This window comes from Lonchura striata, chromosome 8, assembly GCF_046129695.1.
Source record: "Lonchura striata isolate bLonStr1 chromosome 8, bLonStr1.mat, whole genome shotgun sequence".
Lineage (NCBI taxonomy): Eukaryota > Metazoa > Chordata > Aves > Passeriformes > Estrildidae > Lonchura > Lonchura striata.
The window spans coordinates 10,959,244-10,979,846 of NC_134610.1; the positions used below are offsets into that span (position 1 = coordinate 10,959,244).

General features: G+C 41.3%; 1 protein-coding gene across 1 annotated transcript in view; it reads right to left on the reverse strand.

Annotated features, from left to right (window-relative positions):
- PDIA5 (protein disulfide isomerase family A member 5) overlaps positions 1–20,603 on the reverse strand; it is a 97,417-nt gene that overhangs the window by 67,852 nt on the left and 8,962 nt on the right. The window contains exons 2-5 of the mRNA XM_021526076.2: positions 17,912–18,038; positions 14,815–14,902; positions 1,271–1,354; positions 463–508 (exon numbers count right to left, since the gene is read on the reverse strand). Coding sequence (XP_021381751.1) covers positions 463–508; positions 1,271–1,354; positions 14,815–14,902; positions 17,912–18,038 — 345 coding nt within the window. The remainder of the gene's footprint in view (positions 1–462; positions 509–1,270; positions 1,355–14,814; positions 14,903–17,911; positions 18,039–20,603) is intronic.

Sequence of the window (20,603 nt, forward strand, 5' to 3'; positions counted from 1 at the left end):
TCAAAGCACTTTCATAGGAGCTGTGATTCTACTATCTGATAAAAGATAAGGCCACTCAGTTCTCTTTAAGTTTTATAAACACACAATCTAAGAACATCAGAGAACTCCTTATCAAAACACAGTATCAGCTAATACTTTGAGTTATACTACCACAAAGAACACCTTGTAATCAAAACAAGAAAAACCTAATTTGTTACTCGCACGTAAGTTAACTTACAATTTACCTTCCAGTTCAACACGGGGTCAATCTTTTAAATAATAAACAATTTTCCTGGATCTATGGTTGACAGACATATATGCACACAAAAACCTTCAGGCCATTCTGACCACTGTTTATAAAGATTAATTCCCTCCCTTTCATGCCTTCAGCATGAAAAAATATCAAAACCAGTTTTTAATCCACAAGTGCCTCACCCACATCTAGCAAAACCAAAAGAATAATAATGGAATATTTGAATTTACCTTCAGTGTGACCGCTCTGTTATATGCAGTATGAAATGCACCATCCCTGTTAAATGAGGAGTGGGGAATAGTGTTAACTTACAGTAACATTACTGGAATTCATACAGCTGCTCTTCCTGACTTTTCACTAACCAGAATAACATCATCCTGCTGAAGCCACAGAACTAAGCAGAATTTACAATAGTTTAAGGGGGGTGGGGTGGGGAGGAATGAGAGGAAGGAAAAAGGGAGGGTGCAAACCCAGTGAAAAGAAAACAGTTTCCCAGTAAACAATTTCCTCCCTGACACTTTAACAAGATTATTTACTAAGGCATGATCTTTGGAGATGGAGATGCAGCTGCTTGGTGTACCTAACAGTACTCCCACTCCTATTATTTTCAGGAGGAAAAATATCTTGCTGTTTCACAACACTTGCCTTTCTCCACTCTTATTATGAAGGACTATCTCAAGTCAGAAAGATAGAGGGGAGGTCAAGCAACTTGTCCAAGGTACATGCCAACAGGCAAGTGACAGAAAGCAAGAGAACTCAAATCTCAAGCATCCGCCCCATGCATTGGGCAGTTTCAGCTCATTGGACATCTCTCCCTGGCCCCACTCATGCTGTTAGTGTTCTCTGTTCAACAGCAGAATAAATTTAACTCAACTTCTGTCATAACACATGCTTGTAAACTGAAGAAACAGCAATTAATTTCATAGGATAAAAAATCAGTCATCTTAATGCTGCAGCAGCATGGGGCTGAAAGAAGAATAAACACTCCTAATGGGGGCATCAACAATTATGAACTACAAATCCCAGCCCAGCACTCACTTATAATGTAGTAAATCCACTCCCTTCTCCTTTGAATTAGGATCTACCTTCATCTTCTTGCACAATTTTCGGCTTTCAGTATCACTGCAAAAAACACATATTGGAAGAAAGGTTACCAAAAAAGAAGATCAAATGCATTCAGTCCTGAGAACTCATTGCTGTGGTGCAATCATCAGCAATTAATCCAAACTAACAGTAATTTGGAAGCTGTTTAGCTAAGTTTGTGGGACAAGCATTGTGAAAAGCTCCATTAGTCAATTTAATTTCTCTGTTTGCTTGGTCAGGACACAGTGAACTGTGTTAAATTTACATTCCAAAGCCAAGCCCTAACCAGTAGAGAAGCAGGTCATTCCAGTATGTCCAAGGACCTCAGCAGATCTTCTGTCCATGTCCATAAAATCTAAGAAGCCAAATTTCAGTAAGGCCATGCTACTGTTAGAGTGGTGGTCAAAGAGCACTGTTTGTTAAAAGATTCAAAAGGAAAGAGCAGGTCAGCTTTTACATTTGGCAGAAGATAACAGAAAGCCAAAAAAAGCCATGTTCATTGTATGTCCAAATCCAAATCACAAGCCTTTAGCCTTAAAACGGTCCTGCAGAAAACAAAAACCTGTTGAAATTCTAGAGCCCCAAGCCCAGCAATCCCATTAATTCTAGGTATGAAAGATGTGTCCTGGAGCCCCACCTGGAAAGCAGAGGCAAAAACAGCTCTTAAAGAAAGAGGGAGGTAACAAACAGACCTGATGGAGGTGGTTTTCAAATTGAACAAGACTGAATTCCAGCACCAGATTAGATTTGAAGAAGAGAAAAGGGTCATGGGAGAGAACTGCAAATGTATTTGTTTCAGTGGGCAGGTAAAGGGTCTTCATGGCCTAGCAGCTCTCCCAAACAGTGCAGGAGTGAAGCCATAAGGAGACTTCAAACTGAAGTGAATAAGAAGTTGGTCAAATTTCTGGGGAGATGAGCAAAACAGAAAAGAGGATGATTCACATTGACAAGGCTGTTCTCTGCACTGACAAACAGCAAGATTAAACAGCTCAGAAACTTGCTCCCAGCAGAGGACAACTTGTACCTTTTACGCAGATAAATCAATTTAGAAAATGAAAACACTGAAAACCCATCAAGTTTAAACTGATTAGAGACAAACAAGATGCAAGGCTTGCAAGAGCCCCACCAAATTAAGTGTGCTGCCAGCACATTCTCCCAATCTTCTCCAGCTGCCTTTCTACAAACGTGAAGAACAACAAACACCAAGTTCACAGTGAGCTGCAAGTGAGAATGCACCTTAGTGGAAACTTCCCAAATGCTTCTGGAAATAGGGAAGAATGTGCCGTGGACACATGCAGCAAAATCAGAATATTATGCTGAAGATACAAAATGAGCATTTTAAGGAACTAAGGAAGCACACAGCTACCACACCAGGAAGGAGCATTTGTAATCTCAATTGAACAGAAGTGTATTTATCTGAAGAGTCATACTGAATTCATGTCAGTTTTGCATTTTAAAATCACTGTAATCCATAAACACTTTGCTTCTCTGTGAGTCTGAAGATCCGAGCTTGAGAACTGAATAATGTGGACACCTGTAACACTTGTGTCTCCTTGTAACAAAATGAGACTACGGAACAAATGCCCTGGATCTGGAGTTATGCCAAAACACCATGTTTGCCACATGGAGTTAATACAAAAAGCCTGCAGCAACATCAAGCCCATGGGTCAGAAACATTCTGTTTTCTCTCCCCTGCAGTTCTCCAGTGGTCCCTAAATGACTCGAAGGTCAAGGAATCTCCAGAGAAGACACCAGTTTCAGATCATCCTTTTGTCTTACCCTGTGCAGATTCCGAGGCACAGAGAAGGTCTTGTGGCCCTGCTGCAGCTGAGTGCCAGACAGTTAGCTACCGTCACACAACAGTCAGCATTTGTAAATGCTCTTCTAGACACTCCCAAATGTTTCCAATGTTTATCTGTGGCTATCTCAGCTTTGCCAAGATAAATGTTATGTGCTTGATGTGAGCAAGTGTAATACAGAAACCTCAGCAACAGGGTCTGTGAAACCCCAAGATGTGCAGACAATTGTTCTAGTCTAAGCAGAGGACTAAGCCAGGTAAGAGAATCCTGTGCCTGTTTTACCACCTATTTGGTGCAACAACTAACCATGTGGGGAAAAAAGTGTAATTTTCTTTTACATGTCATTGAGAAATCTGAATGGATACTAATATTCTGAAAAGTTTATAGTGGAAAGAAGCTACAAAGCATTGTTACTGATCTATACCTGTGACTATGCAGCTAGCAACTCCTACCACTTCAACTCCTAGCAATTCATTTTTCTGTTTGCATGAGTTTCTATTAAAAAAAAAAAAAAAGAAAAGAAAGATAAGAATAGGTATTTCAGTGGATCTAAGTGTGCCCTGCTTTCAGGATTTCTCCATTTGCAGAGATTCACACAGCTGCCTGAATGCACAGCCATTATCACAGGAAAGACAGAAGCAGTTTGCTTCAGTATGTCTCCTACCATTTAGTGGGCAGATTCTCTGCACCACTGCATTGAGAATTAAACCTATTTATGCAAGCTATCTGCACTGATGCACGGGATAGAAGAGGAGCAAATTCCAATAATAGAAAATGTCTAAATATGTATCAGTAATTTTTTCATGCATCAGGGCAGATTTTTGCATGTGCCAGACCCACCAGCTCAGATGCTATGCTAACAATTATTTAGAAAAAGCAGAAAAGGAGATGTACAGAATTGGCAGAGATGGAACCCCTCTGTTTTTCCTTCTGCCTTCACTTAGAGAGAGATAAAAATAACCTGCAAAGAGCAACCTGCTCTGATATCACTTGATAATGACCATTATTCTTAATAAGAGTAAATATCAACACAGATGCAGCCTACTCTGAGATTTGTCTGTTTTGAATCTCAGCCAACAGCCTCTCTCTGAAGATGAGCTCCTCAACCCTCACATGGGAGAGGGTAATTAGGACTCCAGTTCTTGCAATTTAATTATATCACTTGAAGAGGCAGTGTAAGAGTTTGCTATAATGACTAAAAGTAAAAAAAAAAAAAGCAACCAAAACAGGAAATAAAAGGAAAAACAAAAAACAACAAACCACAACCTAAGAAGCCAGAAACTACCCCCAAAATCAGCACACTATCAACCCAAGCCAAGCCACTCCAGACAAAGGCACGAGGCTCAGGAAATACTGGCTTGAGGATAGGTCATTAATGTGTCCCCAGCAGCCATCCTTGGCTGCCTCTTGCCATTTCTGTCCAGAGCAATTTGAACCCTGGCTGGTCCCTGCTGTGCTACTGCTGAAGGGACTTGCAGGCAGTCCTACAATAATCCAACATTATCTCCCTGGAAAATCATCCAAAACATCAACCTATTTGCAATACCACAAGGACCTAACCAGCAGCTGTCTATGTGGTAATAAGGTCAAACTTGAAGTGGCACAATGGCACAGCTTCCATTGACTCCCACAGGCATGTTCTCTACTCTTCCCCTTCCACAAAACCAAGCCACGGCTCCAAAATGTGCCTTTGCTGGAGAAGTGAAGACATATGACAGCTTGATAAAAAGAAAAATGCAATGAACGATCCAAGCTGACCTAAGCAAGAAGCGTAAATAACAACAGAGGTAGCGTGCATTGCAAAGATCGCGTGCACACTTCCCCTCTCCATTCCTGTCCCCATCTCCTCCACCAGGACACCTTTCTGTCATTGGGGGTTACGATGGAGCTGGCAGGAAGCCCAGCTGGAGCACTCCCTGTAAACCTCTGGGGTCCCTTGTCAGCGTTAGCATGCATGAGTAATCCCTTAGCACAGGCAGCCAGCTGTTACCAGGGCAGGAGGGTGGCAAGGGACTCCTGAAGGAGATCTGGCCTCCTCTGGCTCCCCACCAGTGCAGCCAGTTTCTGAAGGGGACATGTCACAGCCATTCCATAGGAGTGGCACAAGATGCTCTGCCTGTCCAGGACTGCACATAGATCTACACTCATGACCATAAGAATGGAGAAGCAGTGAGAAATACCAATGGCAGTCCTCAGTGGTAGGAGGAGCAACACAGAAAAAGGTTTTTGCAGCAATGAGTCAAGGTAGTTTGGAGAGAGAAGGAACAGAAGATAAAAGCTAGACAGAAGGAACACAAAATAAGACCCAGGAGTTTTGCTGCAGTTAAGTCCACATAGTTTCTAAATCTAAATCAAGTCCAAGATGGATGGATGCCAAGTAAAAAATGGTGCATGGAGGTGGAAGTGCAAAACCCCCTCCTTGGGGCAAATTCAAATACTGTCCAGTCAGGTCCCAAAGGAACATGGTAAGACCAAACATCCTCAGTGCCATTCTCTGTCATGAGCACAAATAACATCTTTTGCAGCTTCCTAATTATTTTCCTTATTATGGAATGCTGCCCATTGGCCTCTCATGAAGACAGGAATACAGCCCCACAACCACATCTCTGGAGAGGATGGATCTGGAACAACTGTCAAATCCCCTCCTCAGCAATGACAAAAATGCCATCCCAAAACATTCATGTCTCCAGCTGCCAATGCAACAGCACAGTGTGCACATGCTGTGTGGCCACATCACTTCCATGCCACTGCCCTGGCATCCCTTAATACTTTTCAATGCACAGTGCACCCATCTTTCTTTTTCACCCTTATATAGAGGGTTTCCAGGCACAAGAAAATTTAATTAATAAAAATGCTAACAGAACCAATTCAAGTAACCAGGTCAGTAAATGTGCCTGCACAAAAACTATCTCCGTCTTCTATCAGCATATGATGTAACCACATGCAACCCACAGACCTCGCAATTTCTGAACAAATTTTCTCTTTTATCTGTACATCTCACCATCTGAAACAGGGCTCAACAATGCATGTAAATAATGCTTCAGCAGTAGACTCTAATGCAATGGAGGCTCTGTTGTATCCGTGACAGAACAAACACTGTCACTGTCCCAACAGCTGGAAGAGACAAAACTGAGCAGGTAAGGAGCAAGAGCAGGCTGCAACAGCAGGGGAATACAGCAAAGGGGAAGTAAGACTCTATAAAGCAGGCCTCCCAACACTGGAAAAGCTTTGGAAGGTACCAGTCAAAGCTGTCATCTTGTTACCAGCACGTCCTCTCATTCTTGTCTCCGTTGTTCAGGTGCTTTCATTCTTTTATGTTATAGTAAAAACCATCACAGAGAACTCCAGTTATAACTTCAGGGAAGTTTAACTGCAATTTCAGTCCAGCTATCAGAAGTGAATTATCAAACAGGGTTTCCCAGCCCAATGCACAGCATCTGCAATACCCTCTGGCTACCTTCCATAGAATACACCCTCCAGACAACAGACTGATGAACATCCTGGGAAACCATGGAGTTGAGATCCTGCCAAACAACTAACTGAGCTTGTGACCCTAAAAAAACAGCAAAAAAAGTGTTAGCAGCAAAAATTTTCTCAAGCCTCCTAAAAGTATCAAACAAATTTGCACTTGCAAACCTAATCTGAAAGAGAAGTCATTAACAGTCACTCGTAGTTAGATGTGCTCCTACAAGGTTTTGAAAAAAAAAAAAGGAAATACATTAGCCATCGCTGGGGACAATATAGGATTTTGACTTACGCTCTGTCTTTTCAATTCCATCCTCCAACAAAGACTGTGTTGTGGGATCCATTTACAATGTTTATGTACTTTGCTGACTAAGCAAAACCAGATTGATTCTAGTAAAACTCTCCTCTTCTCCTCTTCTCAGACTGCAAGCATTGTCTGTCTCCCCATCATCCTCAGTTCTCCCTCCCATTCCAGGCCAGCAGCTGCCACAACTACTGCTGCTAACAGTATGTCACATTTGTAAGGCTCCTCATCTTCTATAATGATCCCACACCTTCCTGTAACACTCTCTTGAGTCTGATCTGAAATCAGAAATAAAAAAAATCATAGGGAAAAAAATCACTTCTCATACCATCAAGCTGGTTTGCACTTCCCCAAAGAGCTGGATGGTAATGGCTTACACCTACTTAAACAGAAAATCCATACTCAGCCATCAGTGCAGCAAGGCACTTAGATACTCTGCTCCTGAGTGGGTTTAAGGACCTGCAGGCACCAAAATAGGAACAGGACCAGGAGAAACGGATGCAGAAGTAATGAGCACATAAAGCTTAAACACAAGATTTGTCTTGGGGAAAAGAAAAAAAAAAAAGCAATGTTTTGCACCCATTCTGGGTTCTTGATGGAAATTAACTTCTAGAACAAATAACAAGAGCAACAGGTTTCCACAGCACGGAACAAATGAACCAGTCAAACAGTGCAGCACATGAAAAGCATGAATCTTTTAAGGGACGGGGGAGCATGAAAGTCAAAACCAGAAAATGTACTACTGGAAAGAATTAAAGATAAGGATTAGCAGATGAATGGGACAGTCTCATGTGAATTTAGGGCCTGATTTTACCCCCTAGAATGCAGCAAAAATCCCCACTTCAAGGGGGGATTGCAATCACCTTGCAGATGATTGCAGCCTTCTGCTACAAACATTCCCCTGGAACGTGCCAGGAATGCAAACAGAATAATCCACGTTCTGTGGAGACCCAGCACCACTTGTCACCCAATACAAACGACTCCCTGTACCCATTAGTCAATTAGAGAGGCCAGGGATCTAGAGGAATAAGATTAAAAAGACATATTTTTTGAAAACTAAAACCCATGAGATTAATTCTTACTGCAAGCAAGAGCAAGCCAAAAAGCAGAAGGAAAACCAAGACAAAGAGGTAACACGTATCATCATATCGTCAAGCTAAAACAATTAAGAGAGAAAATTATAAGCTCCAGCTCCTGCAGAAAGTCAAGAAGTTATAATAAACAGTACTTTCCAAGGAAATATAAATTAGTAAGAGGCACTTGGCAGCCCACATGCCTGCACAGAAATAAGGTAAACACATTCACAAGAGCTACCAAAGGCTTTGTTGGAACTTCTAAAATCACCAAACACTCAAATTCTTTGCAAGGCAGCAGCTTCCCTCATCCCACAAAATGGCACAGGGAACACTGTCCTAACGTGGGACACAAGATGACTACTGCTCTGTCTTTGAGTTCCCAGGAATTAAGAACCCCCAAATGCAGGTTTTCAACATGTCACCCATGGGCACACAGATGCTGCAGCCACCTGTTTATGACCCTTAGGTGCACCATGGGCCTGGAGAGAATGGATGCTAGAGGATGTTTTAATTGGATTAGTGGGTACAGAAAAACAGAGGTGACTTCTTTTACATTAATTCTGAGCTTCCTTACTCTTCATTTTGGTCTGAAAATCAGCAACACTGATGATTTGGTTAATGAGCAACTCTAGGCAAAACCCACAGAATACTCAAGTTTAGGGTGAAACAGACATGAGCTCAGGCTCATATACCCAACCACTACTGTGGATTTAGGTAATTTCTCTGTGTTTCTGAATAAATGCAACACACCAGACTGAATGGGTTTAAGCTAGGAACTGGGAGCTTACTTAAAAAATGATTTTTTTCAGATTCCTGCATGCTTACTCTTATAGTAAAATAAAAAGGCTTTAATGTGAATGAGCATTAACCACACAGACAGGTTATGACACAGACAGGAGGAAGGCATCGAAAATCTATGCTGTAAATGCAGTTTGCCCTTACAAATGGCACTCACACAAGGACCACACTGGCAGTATAACTCACTTGCAAAATGTTCCTCAGGGACACCTGCCTTACCTCCCCTGGACCAGCTGCAAACAGAGCCCCTGCTACCTCCCCCGGGCTGGCACTATGACCCATCCTCCCCTGAGCTGCCCTGCACCTTAAAGGCGACTGTAGGAAAATGCAGAAATCCCAGACACCACAAATTGCTTGGATGGAAAGGGCTGTTACCAGGGCAAGAGCAGCACTCCTCCTTTCTTTTTTTCTCTCTCTGTTAGGTCTGGTCAGTTTTATTTGCAATTTCAAAGCTTTTTATCAGCTTTAAAATTCAGCTACAAGTACAAAAGATGAGTAGACTTATTCTCCTAGATAAATCCTACTTCTGAGTGGCTTTACAGGATGAAGGTAAAAACTAGAGAGCAAAATTACTCTAACACCATCTGTACTGCCAGCCTTATTTCTGAAATTTCTCCTTGCTATGTCAAGACATTACAGACATTCATTTATGACTGTGTGGATAGGTAAAGCCCTTCTGTATCTAAGCATTAGGGAATTAGAAATTTGGGAAAAACTCATCTAAAAGACAAAAAACCAGGGATATTAGGGAAAACCTCAGAAAAGATAAATACTCCATAGATTTGGCTCTCTCATGAAACAGCAGTTTTAGCAGTGTAGGTCTGAATGTACTGCTTTGCCAGCCAAATTATGGTCTCACCTTTATGCCAAGTGTCATGGTACTGCTACAATAACAAGTAATTATTGGTGATAGGGACTACAAGAATAATGCACACGACACACAAAAGGGACTGCAAGAATGACACACAAAAGCAGAAAAAGTGGGATTAAAACCAAACAAAAATTAGTCATTTTAACCAGATGGCATTTCCTCTTCCTAGCAGTCTGATGTGCTAAAGCCAAGTACAAGCGCTATGACAGCAGATGGAAATCACACAGCTTTGTTTATGTTTGGGACCTACAGTAAAGGGAATCATGCAAGTTTGAGCAGAGAATAATTACCCAAAGCCAAAGAAATGGGTGTTTTTTTAAGAAATACCAATCTACAATTGGGCAGGAGTTGTAGTCAATAAAAACATGAGACAATTCAATAACTGGAAAACCCAGGAGTGTTCCCTAAATCATATTCATGATGGAGAGAGCTACTTTCAACCTCTTCAAAGCTGCACCTGACCATAATGCGCTTAATAATCTGCCAAACACATTTTCTTCTCGTCAACAAGTCCATTATACTTTCTTTCCATGTCACCCAAACTAGTTACACTTTCCCAAGTAACATCAGTCCTTGGCCACACTGTGATCTATCAGAAAACCCACTTAAGAAGGCTAGAGAATAATTAGAATAACTTTGTAATGACTATTCTTCAAAACCACACCTCAGGACATCACAAACTGAGATTAGAACTTCATCTGCTTTAAATCCAAGGAGCAGCAACTTTGTCTTTCATTAAAAAGGTAATTCCATCTTACTGTGTTCCCAGGCCCATCACTTTCTACCTTTTACTTGCTACCACAAGGATTCAACAGGAGTTTCTATTTTTAACAAAACTTCTCTTTTATTTGACCACATCAGTGCTTACCTGCAGTTTTACCAGGCCTTAAAAAATGGAGGTTTTGTGAGATAAGGGGGATGTAGAGGCTCAGCAGCACAAACCCCAACCAGAGTTAGTGGCAGCCAGTCTCCAAGATAGAAAATATAATGTCCTTTTGTGCTTTTTTGCAGATATCCTAAGCTTTTAACTCCCTATGATGTCCTTCAATCTTCAAAATTTGTATCAGCCTACAACTAAAAAAAAAATTCAATAAATAGCACAACCTCCTGCTTTCTTACATGCCCATTCCAATTTCACCTGAGTGCCCTAAAGAGCACCCCAATCATGCTGCTGCGGCATTTTTCCTTTCAAACTCTCCACTCTTTATAAACATTGACTAATGAATCAGACAATATTTACCCATTTGCCTGGAAAACAGATACACCTTTTGTAACTGCACAAAGTAACAAGAAGTGACTCATTAGCAGAGTCAGGAACAGAAGCTGTGCTTCCCAGCTCCTATTAACGTGGCATGTCCCTAGACATGAGTCCCAGAACACTTGCTCCCAAGGTGCCTGCTCCAGCTCTCTGAAACACTGAAGATTTAGCAACCTACAATATTGTGCTCCATCTCCAATACTGTGCATCTCATTAGGCATAATTAATTCTCTTGTCTCTCACACCACCATTCATTCAACGTCAAACGCCTCAGCAAAGACTTCCTAATTAAAACATGTAAAGGCTAAAATAAAACATATTTTTGTCACATCACTGCCGGGTCTTTCATTCACAATTGAAATAGCTTCACGTTTAACTGTGTACAGAGCCACATATGCTATCTCAGGACACAGCAGCAAACAGTGACCACTTCTATGCTGGGAGCAATTCTCGAGCTGCCCCTTCATCTCTAGAAGAAGGTGTGGATATGCCTGCAGGAACTGACTGAGCTCTCCCAAACAAGGACCTTATCTGCAGTGCCACATACAGGGGGTCACACTCCAGCACGGCACTCGGCACAAGTGAGCCCAGCTGTGCAGGAAAGGCAGGCACATGGCATTTCTAGCCCTACACTTCCCAAGCCCCAGCACACTGGGGATCCCTGCTACCTTGCCTTCAAGTGACAAAGTGGCAACCTCCTCTACTAAACACTAACTCACAAGAAACCAAGTATTTCCCCACATCATGCTGAAAAACAAACTTCCCTCTCTCCCTGAGACCACTCAACCTGGAACTGAAAGTTCAAACTAATCTCTGTCCTATACCAGAGATACAGCAGAAGCCAAGGCCAAGGAACGTGGTTTCCATGCAGACCAGCATTCAGGAAGTCCTGAATGCCACTCTTCCAGCCACAAACCTGTACGCTCTCCTCCACTGCCTGAAATACAGAACGTGCTGCTGAGACTTAGAAATCCACATGGATTTCTGTCCATGCAGTATGTTCTTGCCTTCTCTTGAAAACAAGGGGAAGGAGAATGACAAGTAACAAAAAAAAGCACCGTCAGTAAAGAAAAAGGAAAAAAAAGGCTGCTGTCATCGCCACAGGGAAGCAGAGGCACAAACCACAACTCTGCATGTATGCCAGCCCTGCCAACGCTTGGATCTGAAGGCAAAGAAGCCCAGTACAGCAGGATGTGACGAGCAAAGCCAAAATTTCCCGCTAAATATTGCTGCCAAACAACACATTTCTTGTCAGTATTTGTAAAACAAATTGAGCCTGTGCTGTAAATATCCCTGCATCTGTGTGCTGTTTGTTTCGGCATGAAGACTTGCAAATAAGCCTCTCAGCATATTTGCTGCAGGAGAATGGCTTGAGCCACTCTGGTAGGACTCAGATGTCCACGCCCTACAACTGGCCCTCCATGACCTGGGGCAGACTGCACTACTGCAGCCTCTGGTATTGTCACTGCAGCAAGGTGGGCACTGTGGTGCAGCCACCTGTATACAATTTTTTAAAAAGCAATAAGCAAAGGAAAAAACCTTTCATGAAAAAAAGTTTGTTTAAAAGTTAGCTCAACACTACTAGATTGATTTCAGAATTCTTCAAAAGCTTAATAAGCAAATCAACCACAAAACTTGGTTTAGGCTCAAACGATTACTTTAGGGTTTCTTTTTGCATCCAGCAAGACCTCCTTTACCACCAGCCAGTCTTCCAGCCCACCTTGCCCCATGAAGCAAGTTCACAGACCCTGTTATGGTAACCCTTATCAGGAGTGATAGAAGAGATAGAAGTCCATCTCTGAAAAATGCCCAGCTGTTTTTTCCAGCTTCTTCCCAAACAAGACATGAAAGACAGCTCTGCTTTACCCTCAAAGAGAGAATTACACCTATGATGTTACAACATCATGGTCACTGCCTGCCTATCAGGAAGTGGTAATCTGATTGCAGCATTACTTGTGTCAAAGAAAATTTTGGGAACCTACCAATCTATTCTCAGGTCTCCCAACCCCTTACAGCATAACTTTCACCATGCTGCTTCACTGTCTGAGATTAACTCACCTTTCAATATTTCCCCCTCATAGTGAGAGGAAAGGCTCTGCAAGCACCAAGCTTCCTATGAAAAGTATTAAAGCACTGCATTGGAGAGACTTGAAAATACATTTCTTGCACGTAGCTTCTATAACAAAGTTTGGTCTAGATGTCAACATTTGGAAAATTAAGAGTATATTAGGGTTTGTTTAATTGAAATTTATTTTACGGCAAAACCAAACAATACATTTCCCTCCCCATCATCGCTTACAAACTCAGCAGTGGAGACTGACCGGTTGAACTAAGTGCCAAAACTTCCCTGGATTTTAAACTGAAATCCAAAACACCAAATCTTTCCTTCTCCAGCCCAGAACTAAAACAAACCCTGAACAGAGTTCTTGTTTAGTTGTATTACAGCAGCATTTTGAAGGGCCAGCTGAACAGCCTCATCATCCAGCATTTGTATATACCACATACACATACACAAAGTAAGCAGTAAATCCCCCAACACAGAAGTAGCCTAAAATAAAAGACACAAAAATGTAGCAAGCAGGCTACAACCAGAAACTGAAGCTGATTAGAAACTGAAGCCAAGAGGCTGGCTCAGTATCCTATTTGCTAGCCTTCATTGTTGACAAGAAAAAAATTACGCATTATTGCTTTTTTTGTTAGAAACGAAGACTGGTTTTCATGGATATTAGAGGTATGCCAGATCTCCTCACAACCTTCACCTTGTCAGAGTCAATACAATTTATCCACTGGCTTTTCAGCAGGTGGCAAGTGGTGCATGCTTCACTGACCTCTGAGCAACAGCCCTACTTTCTGCCAGCAGATGACTTGGAACTCAGTCCCCACCAGTTGGGCAGAGAAGAAAGAGTGTGTGCACTTGGATGAGCCCAGCAGAATGCAAACAGAAGGCAGAGGACTCCACAGGAGAGATACCTGCCTGGTGGCAGGGGAAGAGCAGGACAGGTTAATAATCACAAACCCACGTTAACTTCCAATTTACCAAAGACTTATTCTGGGTCACTGTTTGATGGATGAGGGGTAATTTCAAAAGTAATTTTAAGGGAGCCACATGATGTGCAGAGCTGACTTACATTTGTGCACAGTGTACAATCTGTTCATACCACAGCAATCCACCCAAACATGCAGGTAGGCAGCAAGCTGCTCCTCTGCGGTGCAGGAAGGGCAACTTGCCACCTGCAGGCAAAGCTCTCAAAGCTGCAGAGGCAGACACACTAAGATACCCAAGCTAAAACCACAAGCGAACTGTTATTGAGTTGAACCACAGCAGAGATTTTCACATCTGCAAAACAGAAAGTACACACCTGTTCATTCCTCCCCACACACACAACCACTTACAAAAACAAGTTTCTCTGCCTTCACTTTAAAATTGCCAGAACTTATGCCAGCACAGAGGAAGGTCTTTAAAAGAAAGCATATTTTATTGAGAAACACAAATGGGTGGATGCTTCAAAACCAAGCAAACAGCCTTACTGCTCAGACAATATTTGCTGTCAGAGCAGAACTGCATTGCGCTCCAGCTGAGGCACAACTTGTGAGATTCCTCCTCCCCTGGCTTGTGGAAAAGTAGCTTGCACCCTATGTGTCACCTCTGAAAGGCAATGTTAGCTGGGGTCTCAGTTTCAGGCTGGAAAACATGCTGTCAGAGAAGTAACAACAGCCATAAGGAAAAAAAATTATTCTCCTCCACTCGTTCAAAGGAAGAGAAGATGGTAAGATATATAGAAGATTCTCCTCCCTATAGAAGAAACTACACAGAATTATGTGGGTCCACTTAAAGGCAAAAAGTTTCAGAGCCATCAAAAAAGCTAAAATAACAATAAAATCCAAAAGGGGAAAGGAAAAATACGAAGGAAAAGAGCATGACACATACCCACAGTCTATCCAGCTTATAGTACCGCGTCCTTTCACCTCCTGGGCCACACTGGACAGTAATCTGAGTGAGCTTTCAGCAGCAGTGGCTGGAAGACAAAATTAAATAATAAAACTTAATTAATAACGGCATTACTACTCCACACAAAACAACACAATGTTGCATTTCTATGTGCCAAAATACACCAAGAACATTTTATCTCATTTGAAGAAACCAGTGTAACAGGGATCAGTAAAATCTTCTGTAAGTAGAAGGAAAGTTGGCTGCAGGTGAAGCTGGGTTGCTCCTTCCCTCTACCCCCTTAAAAAATACACTGAAATTGGTATTTCCAGACACGTTCCCTGAGCTGCATTTGCAGAGCTATACTGTGTCCTCTCCTACAGCTTCCATCCCAACACTGCCTTCTTCCCTGTGGCTGGGCATGAACCAGTTTGTACCACAGTCTGCTAATTAGAGCAATTTCATTTAGGACTTTCAGCTGTAAGGGCAAGTCATTCAGCATCTCTGCCTCCCTAATTCTACCCCAGCCTTACAGAGAAAATAACAGACTTTATCCTCATAATAACCCTGGGACATACCCAAACCAACAGTCACGAGCAGTATCCGGAAAAGGTCCTTCCAAGTACTGGCTGTGTTATAAATACCCAACAGAGACTTTTATAATGTCATGCCACATGTGTAGGTTTTTCACAACACTACCATTCCAAAAGAGTCTTATAAATGGTATTAAAAATAAACAGAAGGGAGAAAAATATAGCAGTACAAATAAGTATCCATTCCCCCAAAAAATCTAACAGGAACTGTTTCCTTCCTCAATAAACAGAAAATAGAAACCTAGATCCCCCTGATCTTCCAGATCTCCACAACTACTTCAAGTAACTGAATGTAAGAATGGCAATATTGGGACAGACAGAATGCTTCTGTAGACCAATATCTTGTCTCCAGCATTTGAGAAAGTGAGGGCCAGCATGTAGGAATAACTCATCAAATAGTCCCTAAACCTTCACAATTTTTACCTCAAAAATCTCCTGAGCCAGAAACAGCCTCTTTGTATTTGACAGACTTTGCTTGGGCCTGATGCCATCAGAGACACCAACCCACACATATCAGCTCTCTAGAAACTCTCATACACCCAATACCCAGAACATCTAATTGCCACCTCTCATCAACACAAGGGCTTAGACAGGTGGGGGAATTCTTTGCAATTTTTTTGCACAGCATGTATTTGTTTGACAAACGTGCTTTTAAAAATAAGCATTCAGCTTGTCCCAGAAGGCTCAGTAGCTGAGTACCCCTGGTAGGACACCCAGCTGGCAGGGGGAACTAAACATCTCCCATAAATTATGACACCTCCCAAAACCAATGAATTTTCTGATTGCAGTAGAAAGTGACATCTAGTTCTGCTCAGCTGGGAAGTAAAGCCTTTTTGTTCCATTAGTATGACCAGATGCCAGCCAACATCTCATCACACAGCTGGGGGATGTATATCTGGGATTGAAATTACACCTCCAAATTCCCATCTCTTTTTTCTCCTCCCCTCTTTCTGGTTGACTGTTGGACAAGAGATTTCTAATTGTGCAAGGATCACTGTTCCAGGAAGAAACATTAATTCCAGAGTCAGCTCCGCATGCAATGCTTTAGACTGTTAAAACCAACCAATTAAATAACAAAAACAGAAAAAAAGAAATCTCTATAACATGGCTTTTGAACAATGCCCATAGGGCAACATTTATTAGATGAGTGTCACAGCTCAGTGTTCTGGTTTTGCTGCTAAAAATGAAAGCAACTACCATTTAAAATATTAAGCGTAAAAAGAAAAATTTCCCTTTAAGAAGCTGAATAATACAGACGTCTTTTTATCTAAAGTGTTCCTTTCAAAAATCAAAAAGCATTAGAAACTCTTTTATGATTTTCACTTTGAACCTGTTACTACAAAACCATTTGGCCAAGTTCAAGTGCTCAAAGTTCCCCACTATAGCAAAACACAAGTATTTTAATAAAAATATAAGCCATGTATATAATTTTAACTGTTTCAGAATAAGCATATCTTAAGGAAATAATGTTAATTACTCCAGCACATGCATATCATATATTTTGCAGACAAGGGTCTGCAAAATTCTTTGATACTGGGGGACAGAGGGAGGAGGATACTGGTCACCATATGCTGCTCCAATTTGCTACACTATGAACCCAGAGCAACGCTATCATCACTGTGTTTAATTGACAGAAGACCTTTGCAACAGAAAAGGTCAGAAAAGGAGGACCCAACACCCAAACAAGGCATTATCTTGTCCTGTCTGCCTACAGGAAGAAAGAAACAACAACCAAAACAATACAGCACGAAGGAAAATCATCCTAATTACATGTTTTACTTCTTTCTGTCCAATGACTTCCACATTCACAAGAGCATTCTGCACTTGTGTATAGAGTTTAAAGATAGCTTCTTGATTTTACATGGTGTTACACAGAACACCTCCTAAAAAAAAAAAAAAACAGAAAAAAGGCAAGAAAGGAGAAAAGGTACAGCAGTATCAGAAAAGAGCAAAGGAAGAGCAAACAGTTTAGTAAACAGCCATGAAGGTGAGCCTGAATGACAGAGGAAACAACAAAAAGATTCAAGGGGACAGGTGACATAATGTGAAATGAGTCATTTTCCATCTTACACAACCGTTCTTTTTTTATTTTTATATTTTTTTAATTAAAGCTGAAAGACAACCATAGGACACTCAAAACTGTCAGAAGCAAAGATGGATTGATTTCAGTACTGTAACTATTCATTACGCCTTTCAGTGTCACCAGGAAATCAAAACTTGCAAACTACTGTGATAAACACACCAGAAAGCTCTTATTACAGGGAGGCAGTTCTGGAGACAAAGCCAGAATAAAGTACATTTCTGCCAATGTGATGGAGTAATTAAAAGGCTGAATTAAGATGACTCCAATCTTGAAACATCAGGAGCCTCTGAATTAAAAATAAGGACACCAGTCCTGAAGAAGTTCTTACAGTCATATGGAAGCTCCTTGGTACACACCTTGCTGGGCGCAAAGAGCTGTAACATCAGAAAAAAAAAAAAAAAGGAAAAACCAAAAAACTTACCAGATTTGGAATAGAGCACTAGTATGTTATTCCGTGTCCTGAGAAGCTTCTTAAAATCCTTGTGATCAGTTATTTTTTCTATGAGTGGAGATACCTTCAATGAGTACACGAATGCTGGCAGGAACGCCTAGGGAAACAGAGAGCCAAAAACATCAGTCACAGATAGAAAGACAACCTGCTTTTGCAAATTGCCATCATGTTTTTTTACAATCCTGAGACATACTGCCTTAAATAGGCTATCACATTGATTTGATCGGCAAAACCAAAATAAAAAATGCCAGGCACGTGATTTATTGAAACTGGGTCAATACATTCCTGGCAAGTACCCTTACATGGAAAAATGAACACAACATCGAGACATACGGTTTTACTTAAGATACCACCCCTTTAAAAGTTTGCTCCCAAGTCAGATAATCAGATAACAATTCTTATGTAAATTTAATATACTCTACCAAGAGAAGCAACAAATTGCCACTTTGAGAGCACTCTTGTCCCTACATCTCTGAATATGCTGCAAACTCAATCCAGTATTTTGATAGCCTAGAGAAGACAGCCATGAGGTTAAAATAACCCACACTGACATGGAGCAGATGTAGGAAATGAGAACAGAAAATATAAGTAATCCAGCATCCACATTAGAGCACCAAGCATAACCCTTTCCCACCCACCCTTCTAAAGTGGAGCAGGGCTCATGTTTCCCAGTGCCCACACCATGTCACACACACACAGCAGTCCTTGTTCAGCTTCCACTGGCCACATGGAAGACACAGCATTAAATCTCTCTGCATCTCAGCTCTGGATCTATGCAAAGTTTTTTTTTCCATTGCATCTTTTACTCTATTTAAATCCCAACGGTTTCAGAGCAAAGTTTGACTGTCATGAAGTAAAACTTGTATCAAATGATCACAGTAACCTCAGCTGGGGCCTTTACTGCTTATTCTTACTGCAATATTCTTCAATAATAATAATAATAATATAATAATTATCTTATCCATCAGGCTATGCTGCTTCCCTTCTGCACTGTACTGAATTCGTGCTAATGGAATGATTAAGACAAGCTTAGCTGGAGAAATTATCTAGTTTCTATTCACCTTACAGTAAAACCTTAACACTTAATTGCTTGGCTAAAAGCTTTAGCTCATTTGCCTAACACACACAAGAGGTTCAACATTTCCTTAATTACAGAACTGATTTTGATCGTGCCTTACTCCAGCCAGGCTGGAAAATATGTCCACCGTGGATGTGAAGAAACAAAAGGCAGTTCTTGCAGCTCGTGTGTTACATCATGCAGCATTTAAAGAAGGGACTAAACCAATGAAGCCAGAACACACAGCCCCAGGCACGAACTTCATTTAAATTCAGCTATTTCCAAGCACCACAGTCACTGGTGATGAGACAGACACAAAACCTGCACCTACAAAGCAGACTCTATAAATGCCAGAAGTCTTTACATGTGGAAAAGAAAAGGGCATGAGGGGAATCCTGGGACACACCAGGTAATGGAGAGAACCTGAGCGGAGATGGAGATCATCCTCAAAAAAAACCCAGGATGTTTGAGAACTTAGAAGTTCCTAGAAAATGCACCTGTAACATAAAATCTAAGAGTGAACAAGTTACCCCACTCTGCAGGCAGGAATCCCACCACTGGTCCCAGCTGGCCAGATGCTCAGATTGTGAGAAGGAAGTGAGCACATTTGCAAGTCAGCCTCTACCTTCAGCACACGTGTTCTTGATGTTTAATTCGACCAAAAGACTCACATTCTTCTAAACCCAGATGTCCAGGGCTCAACCTTCTTACACCAGGCTGAGGTATGTGTATCATTTGTGTATTTTCTGAGATGAATACATGGTGTTGCCAAGCAAAGCAGGTAAATATAGTCGGGCTAAGTGAGGTGACACAGATATGAATAGTCCTGTCCAAAACCACCAATATCAGGGGCTGCATAGGAGAAATTAATCCAACATTATGGGTAGACCTTTTTAAAGCCAAAGTATTTTTAATAAAAACTCTTCACCTCAATTTTTGTAACTATTTATTTATTTATATGGTTTTATTTTTGCCATGAGTTTCAGTTAAGTTTATTTTTTGTCTTCTGTAACTAAGGCTGAACACAGGGAAAAAGTGAAACTACAGGTTGCTTGTTTGGCTGGAAAAACTGGACTCAAGGATACTTTAGTCTGTGAACTCTATCAAAAAGAAGCAATTAGACAAAAACACCCCACAAAAGCCACTTTAATACTAAATGATACTGTAAACTTTGTTTAAAGTGCTTACCAATAGCTCAGAAGAGCTATTGAAGAAGAGGGGTGTTAGAACAAGATGATCTTTGAGCTCTCTTTCAACCCACACCATTTTATGGTTTTAAGTATAGGCATTACCATGTCTTTTCCAGCTAGAAAGGCTGTTTTACCAATTTCAAGAATTTTCTCTCTTTTTATTTCTTTCCTTCTTTCCTTATAATGGTAGAGCTGTAAACCTCTTGAAAAAGTGGATTCTGAAAACAATGACAACTTTAACTAGTGCCTTGTCGGTGTTGCCACTAACAGAAAACCCGCTGTGCTGGTGGAACAGCAGGCACTTGGAGGGAGATGCATGTCACATATATCTACTGCTTTTTTGCCCAATTCCTCTCCAGGTATCAAATCAATACATGCTACTCATTTTCCTGCAGTTTTACTACAGTAGCTCTCT